Below are 26,922 nucleotides of genomic sequence, written 5' to 3'. Positions count from 1 at the left end.
TCCAAATCTTGAATATTTTGATTAGTTGGTACTGATACTTTTTTTTTTTCCTGTGTTAATTGCTATGGGAATTGTCAATTAAGTGATGGCCAACAACAAATATGTTGTTAGACATCTTTGTTTTATTTTAATTTTGGTTAATCTTTATTTTAGATAATCGAGAATTAAATATTAAAAATAAAAAAATATTTTAAAATATTTTTAAGAAAAAATATATTTAAAAAATAAAGTACACCAGCAATATCAAACATACAAATATTAATAACTTGGTGGAAGGAATAATTAAAAGACAAAGAAAAGATCCAAGTGGATTAAATGCTTCTCTTGTGACAATTTTTTGGATCTTGTATGGTTTGATCGTACAAGTTTTAATCCTACCTGTGAAAGTCAGTTCCTCCATGGCACAGCCAGCGCACGATTTTAAGGTCTGGCTGAAATGTCCACTTCAAGCATCACAAGCTGTAAGGAGTTTGACAACAATTTTGTGAAATGTCTACATTCATGCGTAGAGTCCCATCCATCCATCCATTCTCTCCTTCTTTCTTTTTTTGCTGTTCGAGTTTTTAGTGGTTTCAGAAAAGGTTAGCGTAAACTTCATGCTCTGAAGCCAGAATGCTTTCATTTCTCCCTCGTATATGTTATTCTTCTAGAGACGAGAGAGGATTGGAGAGTCAAATTCAGTCCCACCACCTTTCTCAATCCATAATAATAATAATAATAATATTTTTTAAAAAAGAAGATGACTTCATAAATCGTAATGCTTTTTCTGAAAAGAAAGAAAGAAAGATTTTTTTGGGCAAAGATTTAGCAGAAAATATCAAGGGAGCAGGGACCATAGTTCATTGGACCTGTGCACATTCCAGAAGAAGAGAGGTTGCCTGGCCCAGATGGTCCTCTTCATTATATTTTACCACGATGGTACCCAAAGCAACACCTCTTCATTATATTTCTAAAATATATTCATAAAAACTCTTGAGTTTTAAAATTATTCAAATATTTAAGAATAAAAATAATTATTATAGCTTTAAAATTCAATTTAAGAATCGATTCCCGGCAAGGTCTAGGTCACGCGTCAAAAAGATAAACTCAGATTGACACGAGTCAATATAAAAATAAAAATATTTATTATCATAGTTTTAAAACTTGACTCGGGGGGTCGACTCGAGTCAAAGCCTGGGTCACTGGTCAGGAAGGTCAACTTGGGTTGATCCGAGTTAACATAAAGATACAAGTGGTTATTGTTATAGTTTTAAAACTCGACCCGGGGGTATACCAAGGGCAATGATGGTGTCACGGGTCAGGAGAGTTAACCCGGGTTGATTTGGGTCAACATAAGAATAAAAATTGTTATTGTCATAGTTTTAAAACCTCATTTTGGGGCAAGCTGGGACAATGCCCGAGTCACAGATTTGGAGGGTCAACCTAGTTTGACCCGAGTCAATGTATAGATAAAATCATAAAAGTTATTATTATTAAAATTTTAAAACTTGAATTGGGAGTCGACCCCGGCCAAGGCCCAGGTCACGGGTTACGAGGGTCAACCTGGGTTGACTAAAAATTTATTTAAAAATAATAATCAAAGCAACATCATTTTGGTTAAAAAAATCAAGAAAACTTTAAAGAATTCATGACCCGTGTTTTATCCCAAGTTGATCCGAGTTTTGATCAAGTCAGGTCGGGTAAATCATTCCTCTATTTTTTTCTTAAACCAAACTGATCCAGGTTGCGGATCAACCTGTTAGACCAGTCCAAATTTTATAATCAGAGTTACTATAATATTGTTAATTTCAACACTCAATCTAAACTAAAGTGAAAAAAGTAATATCTATTTTCTAAAACAAATATGTAAATTTAAGTAATAAATATTAAGCATAAAATATTTTTTTTCATATTTTATTTTATCTTATCCACTATAAAATATGATACAACGACAATCATTTTATCTTATACACCACTACCAAACACAATTATATCTTTGTCTCTTTTTATGTCTTATCTTCTTTGTTTTTACTATCATCGTCTCTTTTGTACTAAAACAGTAACCAAACACTATCTATATAATCATCAGAATATATATCTTGGGGCAAAAGAAATCAGTAAGTCACATGTTCAATATATTTTGATATATACTAAATTTGTATGGCTTGCATTTCGCTACAAGCCAATCATTTTTTTTTGTAAAAAATGCTAAAGAACAAAAAAAATCTAAGACCTAAGTTACTAGACCAATTGATAATTTAAATAATATGAATAAAAGAATGCAACAAAAACAAAAAAAAATGACAATGAAAAAAAGATAAAAAGAACCCGACCTGAACCCATTTAAAGTATAAAAAAATCTAATATTGAAGGGTGAAAAAAAAGCAATAAAAGAAAACCCTAGTTAAACCAAGTTAACTCCCATAATCTGTGACCATGGATATAAGATTGTGATAACCTTGTAAAAAAAAAATACTTGAAATGAAAAGGAAAAAAAAACAAGAAGATCAATTTCCAATACATCAAATGTTGAATGAATAAATTAAAATTTAACCTTTACATGCCTAGAACCTGACCTTGGTCTGATCACCAAACATCCAACTTTATGGATCCTTGACTCCGAGGGTATTGAGGAGTGCGGTTTAACCATACTTTTCAGAAATTTTGAACTTTTTTATTTAAAATTAATTTTATTTTGTGTTTTAGATCGTTTTGATATGTTGTTGTCAAAAATAAATTTTTTAAAATAAAATAAATTATTATTTTAATGTATTTAGAAGTAAAAATTATTTTGAAAAACAACATCTACCACTGTTACAAATACCCCCATAATCAATTTATTCACATTCATTTTTATGATATCTTAAATCCAACTTGGCTTCTAGATAATGTAATGACATAAAACTTTTGAAAGCAAAAAAAAATATTTTTAAGAGTTTCTAAAACATCTTTTTAGAACAACAAAAAATAGTCAAAATGAACAATTTTTCACATTTTATTTTTTAAATTTTAAAGACAAAAATAATATCAAATAACTCTTAGTAAATATTGCATTTTGATTTATTATACATAGGCGAACACATTATAACTCTAAATATGGTGGGAAAATCAATGTGCCAAAAAACATTATTTAGAAGTGTGTGTCTATATACAAAGAGACATTCTTTTTTCGTAGCTTTACTTATTTTTTTCTCTTTAATTTTATTCAATTATTTTTTTATATGTGGTTTTTATTATCATTTTATTAAATAAAATATTAATTTGAAAAACAATGTTATTAGATATAATTAAATCTATGACTCATGTTTCAAGATTAAATATGTATAGCTACATTTATTTCTCAATTTTTTAATTTAATCTTAGGTTAAATATCACTTATTTTTTATTTGGTTTTCACATATAAACATAAGATTGTTTTTGAATATGTGTAGCCTTGCAAAATATTTTTTTCCTTTGATTTTATTCAATTGCTTCCATGTGTATCTGTTTCTATTATCATTTAATTAAATAAAAAATTTATTATAAGAAATAAAGATATTAGACACAACCAAATATATGATCCGTGTTGCGAAATCAAATATCTTGATCTATATCCATCTTTTTATTTTTTAAGTGTAGTCTTTAGTTATCACAAACGACTTTTTTTTCTACGTTTTATTTGTACAAATAATTGTTTGATTAAATAAAGAATTTATTTTAAGAAACAAAGTTATTAAATACAATTGAGTACATAATCCATGTTACAAGATCAAATATTTTAATCTATATTTATGTCTTAATTTTTTCAGTTTAGTCTTTACTTATCAATAACAATATTTTTTTTTATGTTTACTAGCACAAATAAGTTTTATTTTATTTAATTGGAAGCGTGTATAAATATTTTAATTTGAATTTTTTTATGGCAAAAAGCACACTGAAAAAGCTTATATATTGATTTTATTGCTGAAAAATAAAATAATTCTACATGGATAAAAAACATGTCAAATAGCTAAGTACATGATACTATTATATATTTCAATTTTTATTTTTTAATAGGTGAGATTCTTGAATCAAAATTCATATGGTTTTCTTAGTTTTTTGTTTGGTGTGAAATTATTGTAATTTTATTCTGTAAATTGATGAAATTTTTGTTTTCTTCGAGAGAGAACGATTCTAAAATTTTGTTTTGGGAGAAATATTGCAACTGCAAGTGTAAAAGATGATAAATATAATTAATCCAATAAACAATGGCTATAAACAAAATTAAGAAATCCAATCGCAGACCGGTCAATATCCTTTTCCATTCCACGACGAAACGCGAATTGAACCGGCTATGGTCAACTACCAAAACCCACATTATAAATTTCAAAAACTATTCATATATATTTTTTTTCAATTAATAAAATAAAAAAACCCTGCAATGACAGTAAAGATTAGCCAATTTTTCACTATTCTTTTTCCTTGTCACCATTTTTGCTCCCTCCCTCCCTCCCTCACTACCTTTTTCTTTGTCTCCCTACTTAGCTTACTAGAAAACGATCTCTGCAACTGTCGTTTCTGGATCCGCCGATCGGGAGAAGACTAGAGAGATAGAATCAGAGGCTCTGAAGGCTTGAATAATTGTCGACATGTCGCTCTCGGATTCTGACTCGTCGTCTTCTTACGGTAGCGACTACAAGAATCTTAGGCAAATCAGCCGTGAACGTAAGTTCAATCTCTCCTTCTCTACTCGAATTTTTATAGGTTCAGTTTGATAGAGTCAAAAGCAAGCAGTTTGATGTGATCTTGTTCCCTTTTCTCTCTGTCCAATGGAGTTTATAATTTGGTTTGTCTTAAGAGTAATCATTTAGTTTTTTTTTTCTTTTTCTTAAAGCTTCATTATGTAATGTAACGATGACATTGTGTTCCTAGTAATTTTGTAATATTTCTGGTAACTAATTAATAGAGTTATTGGCCAAACTTAGTTAGTATTAGTTGCTAGGAATTTCTTCAATTTCTATGCTATATCGAAGTTTCGTGGTGGTGGAGATTGCAGTTTTAAGATTGTGAGGATTATTATTAATGGAAATATTTGTATCAGTGTTTGGATTCTAGAATTTGTGAAGTGGATGATAGGAGTTTAAATGCTTGGGGTTGGATATCTTATTTTACTAAGAAGAATGGCTTTTGCACGAAACAATTTCTGTCCATTGGAATAAGCTACTTGCTAAAGAGACCAAAGCTAAAGAGACCAAAGCTAATTAGACCGTCTTGAATTGATTGATGCTGTTATCTTCTTTTGTTGAGTCTATCAGAAAAATAGGAAGGGAATGTTATGGAAGTGAATGTTCTCGCATTTATTGCTAGTGCACTGTTCATTCTTGATCCTAATACTTTTTTTTTCTTATTAAATAGGTGCTTTTTATGAACTTTGTTTGTCATTCTAAATTTACCCATTGTTCAGGTTTGTTGCATGAAATGCTTCGATCAGCCAAAACAGGGAATTCAAAATCAACTTGGAAGGTATCTCACGTGGTTCTATTATTTTGCTATTCCTGTCATCTATACTATTTTCTTAATACCATTTAGATCAAGTAAATGTCCTTGCATTTCATGGAGTTTCAAATAAATATCCTAGCATTTTCGCAGTGTCTGGAATTGATTTCCTGTCAAGCTTAGAAGTACGACACCTGTGTTCTGATACAAATGGCACATGTCCAGCTTGTGTCGATGATATTTTGACTGTATCCAGACGAAATTATCTGTTAGTGAAAATTTGGGACTTGTTAGAATCATGTCTATTGCCTTACCCAATGACTTCCCGGTTTAGACTAGTGTTTTGATACATGTCCGTGTGATTAAAGCTATCTTGCCACCGCTTTCCATCTCATACAGTACACATATGTCATTAATGTCAGGACTTGAATCTCATACCTGCAGGTACTTATCATGGACAGACTTACTGTGAAGATCATGTCATACTCATGCAAGATGGCTGATATCACACAGGAAGGAGTTTCATGTAAGAATAAAAGGGCAAACTCAAAAAATTTGAGATAGTTCAGCTGTTTCGTTACAATTTAAAAATCCACTTGAGAGACATAACATAGAAAATTTGCTTTTTGTAGTTTTTCTGTGCAAAATATTACTTGGAATGTATTATATGCATTTTAGATCACTTTAGATAACAGGCTGCAAACACCAATGGATATTATTTTAGTATTCTATGAGATGGAGCAATTCATGAAATATTATGCCATAAAAATAAATGATTCAATTCTACACATGGCTATCCATTGAAGCATTTTATCCTCCATGTAATCGTACCGGTATTCTGTTTGCTGTAAATTACAGAAAAATGCCGCTCCAATATACTATTTTCTTAGCTTAGAGTAAAATTCCTCAAGTTGCATTGCAAGTGGGATTATATGGTTTAAACGATGGGAGAAAGAAAAATCTATGTCCATTTGAAATTTAATTGCTGTACTCTCCAAGTTGCTTGATTATCTCTTTTTTTTCTCTGCAGTGGTAGAAGACATATACAGACGAAGGCAGCCATTGCCCTCCATGGATGCTATATACTTCATCCAACCAACAAAAGAGAAGTAATATATTTTTGACAATATTCAGCATCCTGCCCTTCAAAAAGAAAAAAAAAAGAATATTGATTTCCTGGAGCTTTTCCAGTTTAATTGCTCTGCAGCAATTGGGACCTGCCTGAATAACATTGGGACATATTTTGTTAATTCATCTTGAATAGATTGTATACAGTGTTCAATTTCAGAGTGGGTGAGATTATAAATCTGAATTTTAGTTCTAAGGGCAGGTCAACGACTTCTTGTAATATACTCAGTTTCAGTAAATATGATGCCTAACCTTTTTGGGCATTGTTCCTTATTATTCGCTAAGTTACTGAGCTGATCTGGTAGGTTGACTAAGGGACTTTACCTCTCAATTCCTGGGCTACATTGTGATTTTTTATTTTTCTTTAGCAAATCTTACTTCCATTACTTACCTAGTGCAATTTTATCAGTAGCAATGCATGTTTTGCAGTGCCTATTTACTTGTAAACGAATACTGCCACATGCTTGACATGGTTATATAATCATGCTATCTTTAAAGAAAGAATTGAAGTTCTCTCTATAGAGAAGTCAATGGATGGGGGCCTGTCACTCTGTCCCTTGTTTTTTTTCTGTCCCCATGTTATTAATTCTGTCTCTATTTGATTTATGTAATGCTGGTGGTGTTCTTATTATTGGTTTTATTTTGCAGTGTTATAATGTTCTTGTCAGACATGTCTGGGAAATCGCCTTTATACAAAAAGTATGTGAAAAGTTCTATTCATTGTCCTATGCTAGTCAATTTTACCTTTTGGAAGTTCAAACTTACAAATGTTTCTCAACTTATTTTATTTTTCTTGTCTGCATATGAAGGGCATTTGTTTTCTTCAGTTCCCCTATTTCAAGAGAACTGGTTTCTCATATCAAGAAAGATTCAAGTGTATTAACTCGTATAGGGGCATTGAGAGAGGTACGGGTCTCTTTCTCAGTAAAACTTTTTGTCCTTTGGATCAATAATTGTGCTGAAGCAAATTTGATTTTTCAGCTAGATATGTGTTTTCTCAATCCATCATTTGTTTAAAACTTACAAAAGATATTGACATATTTTTTATTTTGATGTGTGAGCCATGCAGATGAATTTGGAGTATTTTGCTATAGATAGCCAGGTTTGTAATTCTAAATCATTTATCTGGTTCAATATTGCATGCAAAATATTGTTTACCCTTTCTATTTTTTCATGCATTAAATTACAACAATAGCTATTGTTTGAATCTTCATTGTTGCCGAGGAAAAGCTCTTTTATCATGTTGAGTTTCCAGCAACTTTTTAGGGATGCCTCATTTCATTACTGATATTCCGTAGCTTCCATGATCCTTTTGTTTTCAACCAGAATTAGCATCAACAAGATTGATTTTTAGGACTAGATGCTATCTTTGTTTAAAAGTAGTTACCTTTATTTTCTCCAGTGCAACATGGTATCTCAGAAGGCATATGACATGGCAATCTGTAATAATGCCAATTTCTGAACTTTGCAGCTCTTTTGGTATCCAACTATTTATGCTTCTTTTGAGTCAATATTTGCATTTTTTAAGAGAAAAGGCCTTTTGTGTCTTGAGCTTATAACTCAATGGTAGAGATGGGATTGGGAGCAGCATACAACCTATAAATGAAACAAAAATATAGAGCTTGTGAAAGAAAAAAGAGGAAGAGAGAGATAGATGTGATTGTTCATGCATCTGGTGCTTTTGCCATAGTGACTGATGATTATTTTTAGGGCATCTTAATTGACTGAGCTCCAATGCTAGGTTCTTGAAGATCCAGTCAATGATGATGCCAATGCTTGCAGATAACTTGAAATTGCAATTTGTTTTTAGGGGAAATGAACTTTTTTTTCCTTTTTTTAAAGAATCCCCCTAGGGCATAGTTTGAGTTGGTTCTAAGCTAGCTATCATTTTTTTTTCCTTTTGTTTTTTAAAGAAATCCCCTAGGGGAAGGTTGAGGTGATTCTAAGCTAGATATCAAACTGAGCAATTTAAAACAGCTTGTGTTTTATTTCACTTTTTAAAACTATTATTTGTTATTTAAACTATTTGTTTGATCATTTTTACAAATTTCCGATTACAGCTTATGAAAGTTGTTTTGGTTTGTAAATGTTTTATTTCCATCCATAATTTCCATTTTTTTGTGCCTATCTTCATTATGTTATTTTTTCTCCCATTAGAGGTGATATATTATTCCACACAGGGTTTTATTACTGATAATGAAAGGGCTTTAGAGGAACTTTTTGTGGATGAGGAGGATTCTCGCAAAGGTGATGCGTGTTTGAATGTGATGGCTTCTCGCATTGCTACAGTTTTTGCTTCGCTTCGGGTATATATAATGGCTTCCAAATGTTGATTCACAATCTCCTGATAATATTCTTAGGCATGCATGTCTTTTTTTCCAGGAATTTCCTTTTGTGCGATATCGTGCCGCCAAGTCCCTTGATGTAACAACAATGACGACTTTCCGTGATTTAATTCCTACAAAACTTGCTGCTAGAATTTGGGATTGTCTGATCCAATATAAGCAAAAGACTGAACACTTCCCTCAGACAGAAACATGTGAACTGCTTATCCTGGATAGATCTATAGATCAGGTCTCTCAAGTGCATGTTGCTTAGAAACTCGCTATATGCTTGTTGTATAGCTTGGTTGTATTGCTTACGTGCTTATTTTGCAATTCTAGATTGCTCCTATCATACACGAGTGGACATATGATGCCATGTGTCATGATCTATTGAATATGGAGGGAAACAAATATGTGCATGAGGTAAGTCAACAGTTGAGAGTTCTATATACTTCAGCATTTACTGATTTGAGGTTGGATCTCTTTGTTATACTGTTTATCAAGGAATTGCATTTTTCAGGTGCTCAGCAAAGCTGGTGGTCCACCGGAAAAAAAGGATGTTCTTTTGGAGGAACATGATCCTGTCTGGCTTGAGCTTCGGCATGCACACATAGCAGATGTAAGTATGGTTATATGTTTTGTTAGGTTTTAAACCTCCACTCTGTGAATGCTCTAAGCTTTGGTTTCTTTATTAGGCTAGTGAGCGGCTGCACGAGAAGATGACCAACTTCGTATCAAAAAATAAAGCAGCCAAAATCCAACATGGTTCAAGGTTGATGAAAATTCTTTATCCATGTAAATTGCTGACCATTGTCATGATGTCATTAGTGACCTAGTGTATTCTGTTAGTTTCATCAACTTTAACTTCATAGAAGCATTGCTTAATGATTCAAAATTCACAAATGAGTAATTCAATAGAAAATTCTTTCCCTGTTTTCAAAGGCACTTAGTTACTGATGCTACTTATGAGATATTGCTCTAATAACTGATCTGTGTTAAATTGAAGTTAAAATTTTTCATTAATTCAGTGTTGTTTAATTAATGGAGGGTTTTACATGTCTTCTATTCCCTTTCTTGTGATCTGAAATTCTTTTTTCTCAGCTCTTGCTTTGAACCACCTGGTTCATAATATTTTGCAGTCTGGGATCCCATTGCCAAATGGTCTAGAGTATTTTTCATGAAGAGAAAAAGGTGTAGAGAAGACTAGCCATTAGAAATCTGGGAGTAGTTGACATTGCAAAGAGTATTCTTTCATGTGCCTACTCATTTATCTCCCCTGGAAGTGCCCACATCAGGGGAGGGTTGAGAAATTTTAGATTCTTATAGGAAGTGGGGAGCACCTGTATGGTAGGTTGGTTGTTGTGAGGATGCTGATATTTTGTTTTCTTTTACACACACCTGTGGAGGGGAATTGAGAGGGATTGTTTTTTAAGGAGGGAGGTGGCCATGAAGTATGGGAAATGAGTGGACAGATGCCTGATGCAGTAAGAAGTTAACAATATCAATGGTGTTAATGTACTGAGAACAACCGCTACTCATATTATCTTAAAGCGAATTTTTTCTTGTTATGTTTCCATCCTCTTTCTTTTTTTTATAAATACCTGTCGAAGCTGGGAATTGATATGTGCTTGTTTCTATATCAACCATGTATAGTTCACTTTGATTGTTCAATTAGAGGTGTGGCATATGCCTTGTGTATTTTTATTTCTTCCTGTTTTGTAAAAGCTACTTGTTAATCAGATTTTGAGTTTATGTGATGGTATATCTCCAACCTTGAAGTTTACCTGTGTAGAGATGGTGGTGAACTTTCTACAAGGGACTTGCAACAGATGGTTCAAGCATTGCCTCAATACAGTGAGCAGATTGACAAGATCTCCCTCCATGTGGAGGTTAGTTTCTTGCTTCTGGCAGCAAACTACCTCTTTTTTTCCCACTTTTGTTGGCAATGTGTAACATAAGCAAAGGAATACAGTTTTAATATGATGCTCTTATTTTCAAATCTGGCTCAGAAGTTTGGCTTCGTTCTTCCCACTTGTTTAGCAAAATAATCTTCAGGCTCCGGACCACTATGCCATGTGATGCTTTCGCCATGGCAATTTGACATATATTGTATTGTAGCTATTATACATGTTATTTGAAACTAATTTCCCATTCTAGATATCCTTTCCAAACAACTTTTTTGATGAATGAATAGTTATTTTATGGGATGGGTATTTGAAATCCCAGACCTTTTCTTTGAAGGAGATGTGCTGTTACCACCAGGTTATGCCTCTGTCTCACCCCTTAAGATTGAATGTTGGTGTTGTACATAGTTTTAATTACAAATGAACAATGCTTGGCTTGATGACACCATGATTTTGCTATTTCATTCTCATGAACGATTTTATCTTTGAATTCCTAATGTTTGTTGGCATTATGGCTTTAATGTAAACCACCAGCCCCCCCCCCCCCCCCCCGATTAAGAGGTCATTGATGCTATTTGCTTATTAGCTCAAATGCTACGGGTTAACGGAGATCATTTTGTGTAGATTTGATCAGTAACAAAATAAGATGAGGTTATTGACCAAAGTGCATCTTGCTTTATTTCTTGTCCAAATAATTCTCTATTCATTCCATTACTGACTCAAACTAATGAGGCAGGATACTTTTTGAGCACTTTCTTGATTGTTGCTTTTTACTCTTGCTTGTCTCTATACTTGTATTTTAGCTAGGCTGCTGAAGTCCCTTTTAGAACAGCACAATGTTTGTTTAGAGAGTGCGGCAAATGGACCCATTTTTTGTTTATCTACTTCTCAATGTTGCCTTTTTTAGAGCTTTATGTTTAGGCATCCTACTCATACTCCCTCTGAGTGCAGTGTCACATAGATATTGTTAAGGCTCTGCTTGGTTTATTTGAGGTGACTTGTTAATTAATTAACTTACTTAACCAAACCAGTGTGTCATGATTGTGAAGCCTCACTGGAAATATCAATTAATATTAGGGTCTTCAATTCTTCCTCTTCGCTCAGTTCTCCTTCCCTGCATGTCACTTTTGAGTTTCAGATAATTTTACATAACATTATACGAACCTTGCTTTTGATACCAGTGGGTGGAGTTTGAATTTTTGCCCTGATGGAAATGCCATTAGATTATTTGGTTCCATTTTTTCATTTGCCTGCTTTCTAGTAACTATGAAATGCTACACTTTTGACTGCCTTTGTAGATATCGATGTTGAATTTCTGCTTTCTGAATATTAAGTTGTGTGCTCTGCTTAAAACTCATAATTCACGGGAGCACAAATGATTAAGGTCAAATTTTTTTCCTGATGGAAGCACGAATTGCAATCAGCTTAAATTGTATTATTCAGTTTTTTCCCCTTTGGAATACACATGGAATAGTTAGTGCGTAATCAGAAAGAAAAAGAAGAACCACTGGTTGATGGAATTTTCTTGCGGTCCATGGCTTCATGCAAATTATGTTTTATGGATGCAGATTGCTGGAAAAATTAATAGAATTATCAGGGAGTCGGGGCTTCGAGAGCTTGGGCAACTAGAGCAGGACCTGGTTTTTGGAGATGCAGGAATGACAGATGTTATCAAATTTTTGACTACAAAAGAGGTAAAACTTGAAGTAAATTTTAATGGATGCATTTCAACTTGTCAATAATATTTATCAAGTAGGAGTCTCACTCTTTTGCAGGATGCAACTCGTGAAAATAAGTTGCGGTTGTTGATGATTCTTGCAGCCATTTATCCTGAGAAGTTTGAGGGTGAAGAAGGTCATAATATAATGAAGGTATTTTTCTTTGTTTCCGTGCTGGTTTTCAATTTCTTGTACTGTTTTGAGGTCAATGAGCAGAGCTTTTGCTTACCTTCCTGGTTTGATATTATTGAGAACATTTTCCATGCATATCACAATTAATTGTTCGAATTTCTTTCAGGTGGTAAGATTACCGCAGGATGACATGAATGCTGTGAATAATATGAGATTGCTTGCGGCGGCATCAGAGACCAAAAAAAGTTCAACTGGTGCTTTCTCCCTGAAGTTTGATATTCATAAGGTGAACACAAATGTTTGTTGAAATGCCACTTCTGATTGACACTTTCAAAGCTTACAGTTTCTGTTCTCCTTCCCAATCAACTGCCAGAAGAAGCGCGCTGCCAGGAAAGACCGCACTGGTGCTGAAGAAACAACATGGCAGTTGTCTCGCTTTTACCCCATGATAGAGGTACATCCGAATTCTTTGTATTTGGTTTTTCATGTATAGGCTGACCTATTGTGCTTTGTTATCTTTGACGTCAAAAATTTCCTTTCAAAAAGCTTTTATTGTTCCCCTTTCATTTTTATATTGCTTTTGCTACATGTAGTTTTGTTACTAATTCCTCCCTCTTCCATTATCAAATTTGCTTCTAAATGGGGAGAAATCATTGTGTAGATTTAGTTTACTGACTCATTCATAGACTAGGCAAATAAAAACAGAACATGTGGTCAAAATCATGCAAGACTCACACTTCATTATATGGGATCATTGAGCTTTTTATCCGTGTGCCTTGTGTCTATGGGTGAGTTTGTGGTTTCCTAAATAGGTAATTTCCGTTGGTGCGAAATGTTTATGTGATTTATCAACAGCATGTGATTTATCAACAGCCTTGATGCCTTAACTTTTGGTTAGATAATATGAAAGGATGGTACTCACCCTAATGCAAATCCTTTTCAGGAACTTATTGATAAACTTAACAAAGGAGAACTCTCCAAGGATGAATATCCATGCATGAATGACCCAAGCCCAACTTTCCATGGGACATCCCAGTCTACACCAATGCATCAAGCTCCAGCACCCCATTCAATGAGATCAAGACGGACTCCTACATGGGCTCGACCACGGAACTCTGATGATGGTTATTCAAGGTATTGCTGTTCTTTCATGCATAGTCAATTGAATATTCTATGATTGTCTGAGAAAATAAACCATGGAATTCAACTCCTGATATTTTCCTCTTTAAACTTAACACATTCTTAATCTTTTGTTATGCTCCTGTGCTGTATCTGTTAAACGAATTCCCTGCTTGTTTATGGTCTCCTGATTGATGTAGGTTGTTGCTCTTATGACCTCAAAATTAACCGTGCCACCGTAGTCTGTTGTGCTTGTATTTGGAGTGTTAGGGAACTTAATAGGCCAAGAGTAGCTTTATTATCCTCGTGGCTTTATTTGTAATGTTGTTTTTTTGCATTTCCCTACAGTGATTCTGTTCTAAGACATGCATCTAGTGATTTCAAAAAGATGGGCCAGCGTATTTTTGTATTCATCGTAGGTGGAGCTACAAGATCTGAGGTAAGAAGATGTTGAATCCCAGATCAATTATTATGGTTGTCTTTATGTTGAATCCCAAATCAATTATTATGGTTGTCTTTTTGGCTTGTTTGGTGTTTCTACTCTAATTAATCTCCAGCTAAGAGTTTGCCACAAGCTTACAAGCAAGTTACAGAGGGAAGTAATTTTGGGTTCTTCGAGTCTGGATGATCCTCCACATTTTATTACGGTAACTAGTTTTCTCTAGAGCCTCCAATGACCCCTATACGTTATTTTTTGAACTGAATGTCTGGCCAAAATAATAATGTCATTGATTTAAAATTGCAGAAGCTGAAACTGCTGACAGCAAATGAACTTTCACTGGACGATCTACAGATATAAATGTGTTGGGATTAGAAGCGGAACACGAGGCTTCTCTAGGTTCTGACTATCCGATTTGTAATTCATCAACACATTCTTTCATTTTATTGTATCCATTTTTTTAATGTAAAATGTCTGCCCCTTGATAGTCGTAGCTGTGTGGTTCATGTTTCATGTTATAGGAAGGCGCCCCTGCTCAAGGCTGTAGCTTCTTGTGTGTTTTGTAATACAAGCCAAAGCTGCAGAGAAACTGACTACGTGTATAAATATTGCTTTACTAAATAAAACTGAAAAAAAAAATCAATCTAATTTTGAAACTGAAAACAATGAGTTCCCGTACTATATATGATAGTGATAAGATGTTATGGCATCCTGGTTTGATCTTTTGGATATTATGTTTTTGGCGCACCATCAGATGTTAGCTGCACCGCGCCAGTTGTGAAGGTTGTTGGGGTTCAGCGGCGACTCATTGGTTCTGCAATTCATGGACACCGAGAACAGAGACATGTTTAGTGGTGGTAAAGACGAAAGGAACCACGCAGCACTGCTTTCAAATTTTATGACTGGGATGAAGATGAAAAAATTCTCTTCTTAAATAGGCCAGTCCAGGGAAGCCGGAACAAGAAGAACGACACTTACGCGGTTTAGAAGCAAGCAAGGTGCGTTTTCTTTTTGGGTTCATATGAGAAGATCCATGGAGTTAGCATACGGCTAATCTTTCAGTAGGAAAAACCTCGACCATTATTACTCTAAAATCTCTTTGGCATTGTTTGAGGATACGAGCACATGTGCCATAATTAGAAAAGTTTTGTTGAGCAGTTACTTGCTGTGCAGCCATTTACGTAACATGGAACTCAGTCTCATGCATAACGAGAACCATCTTTGAAGAATAAATTTCTCAATGTGTTCGCAAATATTATTTTAAATTTAAAATAAAAGTACTGTGTCACGCTGTAATCCGCACCGCATGCTTATGCTGCTCCGATTACGGTACACACTCTTAACTAGGTAATTGTAATGAGGTACTGGTTCGGCTCAAGGCTGAGAGGTTAGGTGAGTTGGAGTCGCCGGAACAGATCACATCGATCTGTGTTGAAAATTTGAATACACACTAGGAGTTCACAGATAATTTTCTTTTAACAGATTATTCCTAATCTTTCAGTTAAAGCAAACTTAACTGGGGAGCTCCTTCATTGTTTTGTGGAGCTCATTTTCCGCTTTTCTCTTCTTAATGTCGCCCACAATTCTCTTGACATAAGTGATGTATCCATCAACATTAAATTTCCGCTTGCAGCCTGCATAGTTCATATAACGTATTTTCCCAAAAATCGGTCGCTCTTTCCAACCCTGAAATCAAAACCAGAAGGGCTAGTTGATGCCACTTATTATGTAAAAGAAAGATTAACCAGAACCATTCCTAGTTTCAATTTTTTATTTATTTATTTACAGAAGAGATGAATACAACTACTGTCGTAAATTTACAGTTCAGTCAACTATGGAAATCACGCATTCATTTCACTCAAAAGTACATCTTTATTTTTATCTATACCAGCTTCTTACTATGATATAGAATGATGTTAGATGGATTTCAGGAAAGAACTTTAGCACTGCATAAAATCAGGAGGTAGCTTATCCCACTAAAATTATTGAAACCAAACCTGATCGTGGATGCCACATATTGACCACATGCAACCAACATATCCACCTGGATCCCTCCCATCTATCTCATACTGCAGGCAGGTTAGTTGAACACATTATGCTCTGGTTTGAAAATTCATGGAAGCACTATGTCATTGTAGTAAAATTACCTTGTCATTTAGATATATGGATATCGCAAGGGCTTCTTCAGGCCCTCTTGTCCACTCAAGAATCTTTTTCGCCCAATACATACTGCACAAAGTTTTCTAGTTTCTAAGAACATCAAATGACAGCAACCAAACCAATACAAACAGCTAGCCAATATTGATGCCAACAGTCAATACTCTCAAATTAAAAGCACCACCACTTAACATGCTTGCAGATATATAAAATGACACTGAATACCATTGATATGAATGTATGTTCAAAAGATTTCACATTGGCTTCTTCATACAATCATGCTTTTGCATTTCTCCGTCAATGTAACGTCAGTTGCTTAATTTCTTTGCATTGGTTCACCTGGCTCTATTATATTCATTCATATTAGACATCCAACTTTTCCTGATTTTCATTGACTTACTATCAGGCCAGAAAAAATAAATATGAGAATAACAATCAGGAAGTTACTAGCCACACATTCTCAGAAAAAAAGAAAAGTTACTTGCCGCATGAAACCATGCATCTTCCCATGGCAAACCATCTCCAGCTGAGAAGCATTCCAAAGCTGCAAATTGATATAAGATGATATTAGCAATGCATAAGCAAAAGAAAACTATGAAAATAATCTTTGGCAGGTCCTCATAGAATAGTATTTATGGACAAAACATAGGCTTACAGGATCAGCTGTCTGTGCCTTCTCTAATTGCTCTTTCCTATAAATGCAGTTGTCATTTGAAATTTCAGAAAGTCTGGCATGCGACAGAAACTTTTGCAGTATAAATAACCAAATGAAAACAATTGCACTCACGAGTAAATATGTTCTCGCTTGTCAGAAGCATGGTCAGCCAAGGTCTTACGTGCCCACTCCCATGCCCCATGTATGGAATCATAATTGGGCTGGTAAAAGCAAAAGTTGTCCGCAAGTTCTCTACGCACAATCAACTCCTCCAAAAATGCATCGGCTGACTTCAGAGTAACAGGTACATGCACATATTTTAAGCTATACATTAGTTGTATGTAAGAACCACAGAGAAAAAGCAATTGATGAAACGATCAACATGTGATAGATTGTTAATTACGGGGGCTTAGGAAAAATTAACATGTAAAATGACAAGCCGAAGGACTAAGTAATTGTAATTATCCATGCTTCACTTGAAAATAAAATTTGAACCAAGATTCTAGGATTTGACACTGCAAACCTGAGGGCTAAGATTCCTCACTTTACGTGCCTCCAAGGCACACCGCTGTGCAGAAATCTGCCCAAAATGAAGATATGGAGACAGACCGGAGAGCCCTTTAGGTTTTAGTGGGTTATTCCTATCTGTAGAATAATTCTTCAACCTTTGCGTCAAGAATCCATCTTTACTTCCCATCAACACTTCCATTGCTGCATCTTCTCCTGGCTCACACCATTTGATTTCAGGAACTTCTGCCCCTTTCCTACACATACGAAATCACGAATCAACACTACAATCCAATGAAGCTCAACGCAGCTTTACTCAAACACATTAATGTCTAACCTCAAAACATTGTCAATGAGATCATTCCAATCAATTGACTGCTTTGTAGCTGCAACCCACTTGTTCTTCGGCAGTTGTAACATTGGGAAATCAATGAGGTACTCAGGTAGCAATTTATTTATCTTACCCCTTAAAGTCCTAGCACTGTATTCCAACTTCTCTGACGCCACCCAAATAGGTACAACATTATGAGCATCAACTTCATGTATGGTCACTGAATCACTTACTCTCTTACAAATTTCATCTTGGCATGTACGAAATTGTCTAAGAGGTGAAAAATCAGTAACTAAAAGTGAAGCCCCACAGTCTTTTAAGAATGCTGGTATAGTCTCTTCAGCTTCTCCCTACACACCAAACCCCAGAAAAGCCAATAAATTTCACATGATAATGGTTTGTTTATAGCTAAGCGGGTGCAATGCAAAGTACCAAGCACATTTCGTCAAAGTTTGAGTCTTTTTTCTTTTTTGATTATTGAAGTTTGAATATTTTCATCGCCATATATAAGAGCACCCCAAAAAAGAACACAAATTACCACAAGCAGCACAGAAAAAACCAAACGGGTTTCATTCAACATTCTTATAAAACTGACCAGGAACAAGAAAAATGGGATCTGAAGTGTCTCTTCAATATGACTTTGAAGCTGACACAAACCCCTTAACATAAACCCTAATTGTCTTGCTTTGGCCCCCAAGAACTGATCAAACAAATTGAATGCCACAGCTACAGGCACATTGCTCCTGTTAGCCTGATCAACGGCATGGATCAAAGCCCAGTTGTCTTGAAGTCGTTGATCTCTAAACATCCAGTAAACAACAGGACCACCGCCCACTTGCCCTCTGGATCCTTCTTTGATGACCCGGATCCGTCCCGGTTGGACGATGGTGTTTTGGGTTGGCGGGGAAGATAGAGAGGCCATAGTAGAGAATAAGAGGGCAGCAGAGTTATAGTGCTTGGTAACGTGCGCAATGGATGCAGAATAGCGGAGGATTACGTGAGCCAGAGTGCGTAGATTTAAGGAGAGGGAAAATCGGGAACTGTGGAGAAGAGAGAAAAATGGAGCGAAGTGGAAACAGTTAAAGTTGTGGTTTCGAAATGATAGACGTGGAGACTCTTTTTGTTTGACACGTGTTGGTTTAGTTGTGGGCCCATAAACTTTCCCGGCTGCTCCTCTTCCCGGGACAGTAAAATTGGGTTAAACAACGAAAACCGAAACTAAAATATCCAAAACTAAAATCTTTTCTCCCACTGAAACGCTATTCCTACGCCTTCCACACATCCCTGAAAAAAGCAAAAAAGCAAAAAAGCATGGAGGAGGTACTTATACCTGTTGGCCAACGACTCTTTTATCTACAGGTGTCTCTTGCTTCCCTCTTCAAAAACAAGAACAAGAAGCCTGCAAACCTCAAAGCCTTGTGCCCTAGCTTCTTTGTGGTTTACTAAGAAGAACAAGAGGCGGTTGTCCTTTGATTGTCCTTGCTCGTCAATTGATTGTCTTAGCCGTGCCCAAACCTCTCAATTCAGGTGATTATTGTCCTTGCTCATCAATTATTGCTTTACCTTTTCAATTGGCTTGCTTACCGTTCTCAAAATGGTTTTTTCTCTTTAATTATGATCTGTTTGATGATTTTTTTTATTAGACTTTACCTTTTAAACTTTCTATTGTTGGTAGCCATTCTCTGCGAATTTGAGTGTTGGTTTTGGTGATTTTTGGTTTGATTCGAAGCCTGTATTGGTGAAATCTCATTTTTGTAGAGTGATTTGAAGCCTGTGCGAACATGTAGATAATTCTTCAATTCCTTGCATTTTCATCTCCTAATGAAAAAAACTAAGATAACAGTTTTGTTTTCAATTCCTACTTGGATGATGGATGATCTATAATGATACATCAAAGTACAAGAACTAGAAAGGATTCAAAAAGAAGAACAAATTATGAAAATTGATATTTCTAAGTTGCATCCGATTTCGAAAATATGAAGTTAGAAATTGTGCAAACTATGGGTTTTAATTTTAATTTACTCAGTTGATGTATTGTTTAGGCTAATGCATTTTTAATTAACTATGTCGAGATTTCTTGGTTATTTTAAACATACCTTGTAAAATTAATTCACACATGATGCAACAATATTACTTCATTAATTTTAAATTTAGTTATATAATTAATAACATTTTATATCATATAAAAATTAATTAAATTATAGTTGTATGATATCAAATATATTAAAATATAAATAAGTTGTTAAAATAACGTGTTGTTAAAATAGCATCTTCCATTGGAGTATGCATAAGAAAAGAAAATATATTTACTGTCTTATTAACAATTTGGTTTTTCTAAATGGCCACTTCCATTGGCGATGCTCTCACTCATTCAATATTTTCATGTGATATTTTACCTATTAAAAACAAGTTGTTAATTTTGTTATGGTTGGTGTTATATTATTCTTATTGGAATAAATTTTGATTTCAGAGCATTTCATGTTTCGTCGCGCTCACATACACATATATATAATAAAAAATATTAATTCAATATACATAATTCCAATTCAAATATAAAGATAAATTAAATTCAAATTATACAATACAAATACAATGTTAAGCATCTAAACATAATTTCAAAATTTAAAACATTAATAAATAGTCAAAAGTAAAACTAAAGAGAACTTTAACTTAAAATAATCCAACACAAAGAAAATGCTAAAATATTGAGAAATTAAAAGGGTTTTTATATGCAAAAGAAGTATAAATCAAACATCATCTCTATCATTAACATATAAATAAGGATCTTGATTTTGTAGTGGTATGGAGGGAAAGTCATCAACTAAATATTATTATAGATTGTCATTTTCACTATCAAAATGGATCTATTCATTCTCTAAAGTAGACAAATATACCTTAATAAATAAACAACTATCAATGTTTTTATAACAAAAATTATAATAATCTACCAAGAGGAATGGAATCTTGTAAAGTCTAGATCAATAAACATCTAATGGTCAGTCAAACATATATAATAATAACTGCCAGAATATCAAGTATATATTTATAGATACAAAAATTTTGAATGGTCTATCTAGTGTTATTATCCCCAGCCAGAGCCATCATCCATGTATTGGTCTAGAAGGATTTAACTTCATGCATTTTGAGGACCAAATGGTAAGTTTTTTTTTAATATATATAAATAAATCCTTGAGTGATGAAGAACAAAAGTTGATCATCCGGAAAATAACAAACAAAGAAAACCTAAAATATCTTGGCTAGAATATGGATGAGAAATCCTAAATGACTTGAGATCATGAGCAAGATGAAATATATTTCACTTTGTTCCATTTTTTAAAATGATAAAAGTATGCGGGTCATTTCAGACAAAATAGAACAAAATTAACAACCTAAATAAATAAACATAATTAAAATTATAAGAAATATTAAAAAAACCATTAAAGCTATTCATTGGCACCTAAATCAGGTATACAATTCTAAAAACAAGAACAAATATTCTTGTTTTTAGAATTTAAAGCTCATTCACTTATTTATTGCAATATCTTATTAAAAATCACAAATTTTATTATCAGAGGGTCTTTAAATATTAAATCCCACTAAAAAAACTGTTTTACAAGTGTCGGGTCTTCTATTATCAATTATCAATTATCAATTTTATAAATTCTGAATAAAAGAATATTAATGTGAATATATGATCACTCTTTATTAAAACACTACAAAAATCTTCATTCACTTATTTATTGCAATATCTTATTAAAAATCACTAATTTTATTATCAGAGGGTCTTTAAATATTAAATCCCACTAAAAAAACTGTTTTACAAGTGTCGGGTCTTCTATTATCAATTATCAATTTTATAAATTCTGAATAAAAGAATATTAATGTGAATATATGATAAAAGAATATTAATGTGAATATATGATCACTCTTTATTAAAACACTACAAAAATCTTCATTCCTGATCATATTGGATTTAGAAACAGACCATCAATAGTTTTGATGTGTTCACAAGCTCAACTATTAGCTTCTGGATTTCTATCCTCTCATAGCAGCAGTCCTAGCACATCCCAAATGGTACACCGACTGTAGGAGTAGACATGTCCTTTTAGTGATCACAAGGGTGTAGGTGATGTAGATGATTCATATTTCATTTTATGCGAAAAGGGTTAGCAAGTGGAATAAGGATGCCGAGCCATACGGTCAGCCGTGGGTTCTTATTGATATTTGTATTAATACCGAAGGTTAGTAAATACCGAAGCAAGTCATTCTTGACTCCCTTCAGGAAACCAACCATTCTCTAAATGGCCAAAATCTATCACTTCACCAGAATCAGGAACATCAAATAATTCATCAGAGGCATCATTCAGGCTCATTAAACTTCTGTGCCCTGAATTTGTTTTTTTCTGCCTTGTCTTCCTCTAAATCAGAATTCAGTTCGAACTTCTGTTGGCTTTTATCTTCTAGTTTAATATCCTCCATTTCAGCCTGGGAAAACATTTTTTTTTCCTGCAGTCTGCAAAAGAGAAGTCAGATGGATAGTTGCCGGCTTTGGCTCGGGACAGCCCCCTTAGTGCTGCGAAATGCATCAATAGAGATAGTGATTTAATAAAATGTACCATAGATGCAGTTCCCCAAGGAAAAGTAGAGATATGGAATAATGAAATGCAAAACTCTTTTAGTTTTATCTATAATTATAATAGATTAGGGTTTGGTGATGTGTAAAAAAGCATTTTGTCTCTGTAATCTTATAATCTTTCAATTTTGTCCCTGTAGTCTTGTAACATTCCATTTTAATCTTTCATTTATAATGTAGTATATCATTGACCTAACTTTTTTCTAGGTCGATTTCTGGATCTAGTCTAACAACCATGCTAGGAATATAGATTAAATAAACTAGACTAAATAAATGTGTACCCAATTGGTGTCCAAAATCATGTGGCAATAGCTTACTCTTTATTAAAAAAAACTAAAAGAGGACGGCGTATTACTGTGTAAAACATTATTCACCCTCCCATAAAATGTTATTCATAGTAGTGTTCATTGACCAACCTTTCTTCCTTGGTCCCTTGATTTTTTATTTTGATTTATCTCAGTCATCCAAACTTTAATTTCTTTCAATTTGGACTTGAAAAGTTTGTTTCTTTCTGTCCTAGATTTTTCATTCTTTTTGGATTGTCTTTTATCACATTCCCCGGGTGTTTAAGAATTTTTTAGTATTGGATGACATGTTATTTTTACTTTGAGATTTTTGAATTATTATAAAAAACAAAATTAGTAAACAAGGATCAAAATTGACATTTGATAATAAATGATAGCCTTTTTCCTTGTTGACTGTTATAAGATGCGTAAATCTACAATTTAGTCTCAATATTTTTTTAAAAAATTGATCCCTTGTGATTTTGAAATATTTATTTTGATCTTAAAATTTATTTATTTTACGTTTCAGTCATCGAAACTTAAAAAGAAGAACAAAAAATCATGATAAACTAAAAGAGTGTTTGAGTGATTGGATTTCAATCACCAATAAATTTGATTTTGGTGTCTAAAGATTTGTATTAGAGAGAAGAGTGGAATTTAATGGAGGTGGTTTCTCCTAATAATATATTTTTTTTGTTATTTTTCAATTTATTTATATTAATTTTATTATTTAATATTTGATGTATTGAAAATTAATATCTGTGTTTTTTTTCCTTTTCATTTCAAGTAATTTTTTTTGCATGTATTTTTTGTTGTGAGATAACCTAGTTTAACTTATCTTTTTCTTCTTGGTTTTTTTTTCCAGTTTCCCTTTTAGTATTGAGTTTTTTATATTTTCAGTGAGCACAAGTCTTTTTTTTTCCAACCTTTCTTCATTTTTTTTCACTATTATTGTTATATTTTTTTTAATTAAAATTATCAATTAGGCAAGTGACTTGGGTATAAATTTTTTTATAATTAGCATTTTTTTCATGTCGAAATGTTTTTATCCACAGCGTGCCAGAATGCAAGTACTCGGACTGACAAGCCCATATGACTCTTGTGTATGGACCTGGTTCCAAAAAAGTTTTTTCTTTTAAACTCATTTCGGGATAAAACAAAGTTTATCCAATGGGATAGAAAGGCCAACACTAATGAAAACCAAAGAAAGTCAATCTTATTTTTGGTGACTGGTAATGCTGCTGCTGCTGCTATTTTACTGTGAATGTGCATGAGCCTTAATTTGGCCATCCGTGCGTTGATGCAACAATTAAAAGGGAGTTGAAGAATTAAGTTTGAGTATTTACATGCATGATCTGATCTGACAATGCTTTGAACATTGGATTGTTCTTTAACTGGTTTACAAGTTGATTGTAGATGATGATCTGCACTCGCATAAAGCTTGGTATGTACTAATACAAGTATTATGTTACACATTAACCAGAGACTCAGGATATTTTAAGCTTGTTTTCCGGCATATATATAATCTATTTTTTCAAATATATAACATTTTGGATGCAAGCTCGAGTGCTACAAATTTATGGCGTTATAGTATCGGGTTTTCTATTCTATTTTTATAAAAGAGAGTTTTAAACCGAGACATCGAGAGAGGAAATGACGCCTGAATGTTAACTGACCCACCGCGGCAATACATCTTGCAAATGACCGGAAAAGAACAAAATACTGGGCATGGCCGACATTGTCTTTGGGTGGCGATTAGGATTCATATGTTAGAGGTGGTTTGCCATGTGGACTGAGGCTGCTTTCAAGAACAAGTTAATAAATGTTGGAAAGTTAAGACGTCAGTCAGGTCAGGAACTCTCGCGAGAAAACAAATGCATCTGATACCTACAAAGAAGTAAAAGTGAGGCTACCTTCATATTTACCCCTACAATCATTCTCTGTAAATGATCTCCTCTGGTTTATCAAGGAATAGAAGGATTACTTTTTCCACAAGCAACATGTTGGCAATCAACCTCGTATAATGACATGGTGAATCACTCTGCCATTAATGCATGTCTCTCTTCAGACAAAGGAGATCGGGCGTTGAAAGGGATTGTTTCAACGAGGGAGTTGAAAGGAAGGGGCTGCGGGCCTAGAGCTTCGTGTCAAATTGGATTTCTCAGTTTTTTTTGTCCTCTAATTAAACTATAGGAATATTTTTCCATCATATTATCTGAGGAATGATCACTAATCAATCAAGAACTGGAAAGTGAGACTGAAAATCAACAACTTCGTGCTTGTTGTTGCTGGTGCATGAACATGCTTGAGAGCCTCCAAGATTTCAACTTTGAAAGCAAAAAATAAAAATGAAAAGTTACTCTCTCCCGTAATCATGCATAAAACAAAACCATAGTCAATCAGTAACGATTAGTTATTGCTCTGGCTAACAACCTTTGAAAAGATAGAAACTGTTTCTGTGCCTCCCTCCTATGGATGCCTTGTTTGGAGCTTCAAAACCATGTTAGGACATGATGCCTTTCCTTGTCCCAAGAGAATTTGACCTAATGATGCACATTTTGTCCTTAAATTCCAGGTCACGGAACTAGTTTAAAACCATATATTTTATAAGATATTTCCAATTATAATGAAACCAAAAGTATATATTAAACCTTTCTTCTTTTCTTTTTGTTTTTTTTCACTTTTCCTTTTCATTCACAACTGCTATCATCATGTTCATGACCCCCAAAACCTTGTCCTTTGCTTCTTTTTTTTTTTTTTTCCTTGCCCCTTTCCCTCTACGATAGTTAAGCCAGTACTGTCAATTAAGAAATGAGAACTAAGAACAAATGTTTATCTTATAATTTTTTCTCTTATAAGATGTGTTTCTTAATTCTTAATTCTTATACATGTATAATAAGATAATTTATCTTTGCCTAGTTAAAATTTTGGAATTGGATCCTTTCATGTCTTTTGGAGCATGATTTAGAATTCCGGACTATGATTTAAAAATAATAATAAATAATCCAAAAAAAATATATTATCTGACCATCTACTAAATAACTGCAGCCAATATCTTTCGTTTTAAGCAATTAATTCAGTCGGACTTTAAAATACATCCCGTCGGACCTTGTCAACTTGCTTTGATAAATCAAGATTTGGTTTCCCATGTCACCTGACTCGTATTTGTTTATTTTATTTTGTCTTGCCTTTTCACCAAACTAAAACTTTTGATATTGTAATAACAATTATTTTTTAAACTGATTTTTAATTAATAATATTTTGAAATAATCTTTTTAATATCAACTCATCAAGGTAATTTAAAAACAATTTTTTTTAATTTTTTTAAAATACAAAAACAAAAGACTCTAGGAATTCCCGGCGATAATATAAATAAAAGTAATGATTATACTCAGAAAGAATAACAAGAAAATCAAAGCATAATTGACTGCTCAGAAAGCGGAAAAAGAAGAGTGATGTGGACGTTTAAGTTGCCTAATGAAATAATGTTGGTAGGGGAGGGGTTAGATTTGTCCCACAAGACCAACCAGATGAAGCCCACATTTTCAACTAAAACCCAGTAGACACATCATAAGCCCCACTTTTCTTTTGATTTGTTATGGACCGTTACTCGCTAGCCAATCAGCTTAGAAATCAGATTAATAATAATAATAATAAAATACTGCAGAGTTACATGAAATAAGTGGAGGAGATGGCAGCAATGATTCCTTTCGGTGTTTCAGAAAGCTATGTTTCAACTGAAACTATATAAATATATATATATATATATATATATATAGATGCTACTTTAGTTAATTGGAAGAGATTTTTAAAAAAGAAAGAAAGAAAGAAAAGGACGAAGATGATGACCAACCCACCCAGATTGTGCCATGGGTACTGTCGCAGGGGATCCCAGCTGCTTTCCATGTCGGGTTCCTCCACGTGCCAAGCACGTGGCGAATCACCAAATCCAATCTCTATCTGCTGATGACCAATGACCGTAATTGGTGTTAAGCTTAATGGAGGTCGTGATATCATTACACAGAAGATCTGCTTGATTAGGCAACTTAACCTTGAAGATTTCTTGTGCAGTAGACACGACACGACACGATGATGAGACTCTTTAATATAATTAATTAATTAATTAATATATATAAATCATGTTAGTTGGGTTAAGAC

The 26,922-nt window shown here is 33.7% G+C and overlaps 2 protein-coding genes and 1 long non-coding RNA gene across 11 annotated transcripts; 2 read left to right on the top strand and 1 right to left on the bottom strand.

Moving 5' to 3' along the window:
• The first annotated feature begins 4,398 nt into the window (after positions 1 to 4,398).
• Positions 4,399 to 15,450, top strand: LOC18094410 (SNARE-interacting protein KEULE). 7 transcript variants are annotated; one of them, XM_024607062.2, is made up of 22 exons: positions 4,399 to 4,662; positions 5,402 to 5,460; positions 5,878 to 5,959; positions 6,464 to 6,542; positions 7,210 to 7,260; positions 7,371 to 7,467; positions 7,631 to 7,663; positions 8,742 to 8,867; positions 8,944 to 9,135; positions 9,225 to 9,308; positions 9,406 to 9,504; positions 9,581 to 9,657; positions 10,678 to 10,774; positions 12,358 to 12,483; positions 12,565 to 12,660; positions 12,806 to 12,925; positions 13,013 to 13,093; positions 13,583 to 13,773; positions 14,107 to 14,197; positions 14,316 to 14,405; positions 14,504 to 14,596; positions 14,719 to 14,863. In XM_024607062.2, exons 1-21 carry the CDS (start codon positions 4,587 to 4,589, stop codon positions 14,555 to 14,557), a joined length of 2,001 nt encoding a protein of 666 aa, XP_024462830.2. In that variant the 5' UTR covers positions 4,399 to 4,586; the 3' UTR covers positions 14,558 to 14,596; positions 14,719 to 14,863. The 7 variants fall into 7 exon arrangements, 5 of the variants coding, with proteins under 5 accessions (XP_024462830.2, XP_024462819.2, XP_024462837.2 ...); XR_002983351.2 differs by lacking the exon at positions 14,719 to 14,863 and adding an exon at positions 14,952 to 15,450 and having other exon boundaries at positions 4,400 to 4,662; positions 14,504 to 14,614; XR_002983350.2 differs by having other exon boundaries at positions 4,400 to 4,662; positions 14,504 to 14,614.
• Positions 14,780 to 18,917, bottom strand: LOC18094411 (deoxyribodipyrimidine photo-lyase). Of its 3 annotated transcripts, XM_006368651.3 has the most exons (10): positions 18,443 to 18,915; positions 17,854 to 18,197; positions 17,533 to 17,773; positions 17,142 to 17,299; positions 17,010 to 17,046; positions 16,840 to 16,898; positions 16,345 to 16,426; positions 16,195 to 16,266; positions 15,715 to 15,883; positions 14,780 to 15,011 (listed from the first exon to the last, which is right to left on the bottom strand). In XM_006368651.3, the coding sequence occupies exons 1-10, from the start codon at positions 18,767 to 18,769 to the stop codon at positions 14,992 to 14,994; spliced, it is 1,509 nt and encodes a 502-aa protein (XP_006368713.2). In that variant the 5' UTR covers positions 18,770 to 18,915; the 3' UTR covers positions 14,780 to 14,991. The 3 variants fall into 3 exon arrangements, 2 of the variants coding, with proteins under 2 accessions (XP_006368713.2, XP_052309125.1); XR_008059290.1 differs by lacking the exons at positions 16,195 to 16,266; positions 16,345 to 16,426 and having other exon boundaries at positions 18,443 to 18,917; XM_052453165.1 differs by lacking the exons at positions 14,780 to 15,011; positions 16,195 to 16,266; positions 16,345 to 16,426 and having other exon boundaries at positions 15,404 to 15,883; positions 18,443 to 18,917.
• Positions 18,918 to 19,067: 150 nt separating this feature from the next.
• Positions 19,068 to 22,676, top strand: LOC112328464 (uncharacterized). The gene is made up of 2 exons (XR_002983352.2): positions 19,068 to 19,374; positions 22,360 to 22,676. It is a non-coding gene; the product is annotated as an uncharacterized LOC112328464 (long non-coding RNA).
• Positions 22,677 to 26,922: the final 4,246 nt, after the last annotated feature.

Source organism: Populus trichocarpa, chromosome 1 (genome assembly GCF_000002775.5).
Source record: "Populus trichocarpa isolate Nisqually-1 chromosome 1, P.trichocarpa_v4.1, whole genome shotgun sequence".
Lineage (NCBI taxonomy): Eukaryota > Viridiplantae > Streptophyta > Magnoliopsida > Malpighiales > Salicaceae > Populus > Populus trichocarpa.
The sequence above is the reverse complement of the archived record's forward strand: the minus strand, read 5'-3'. Positions and strand labels throughout refer to the sequence as shown.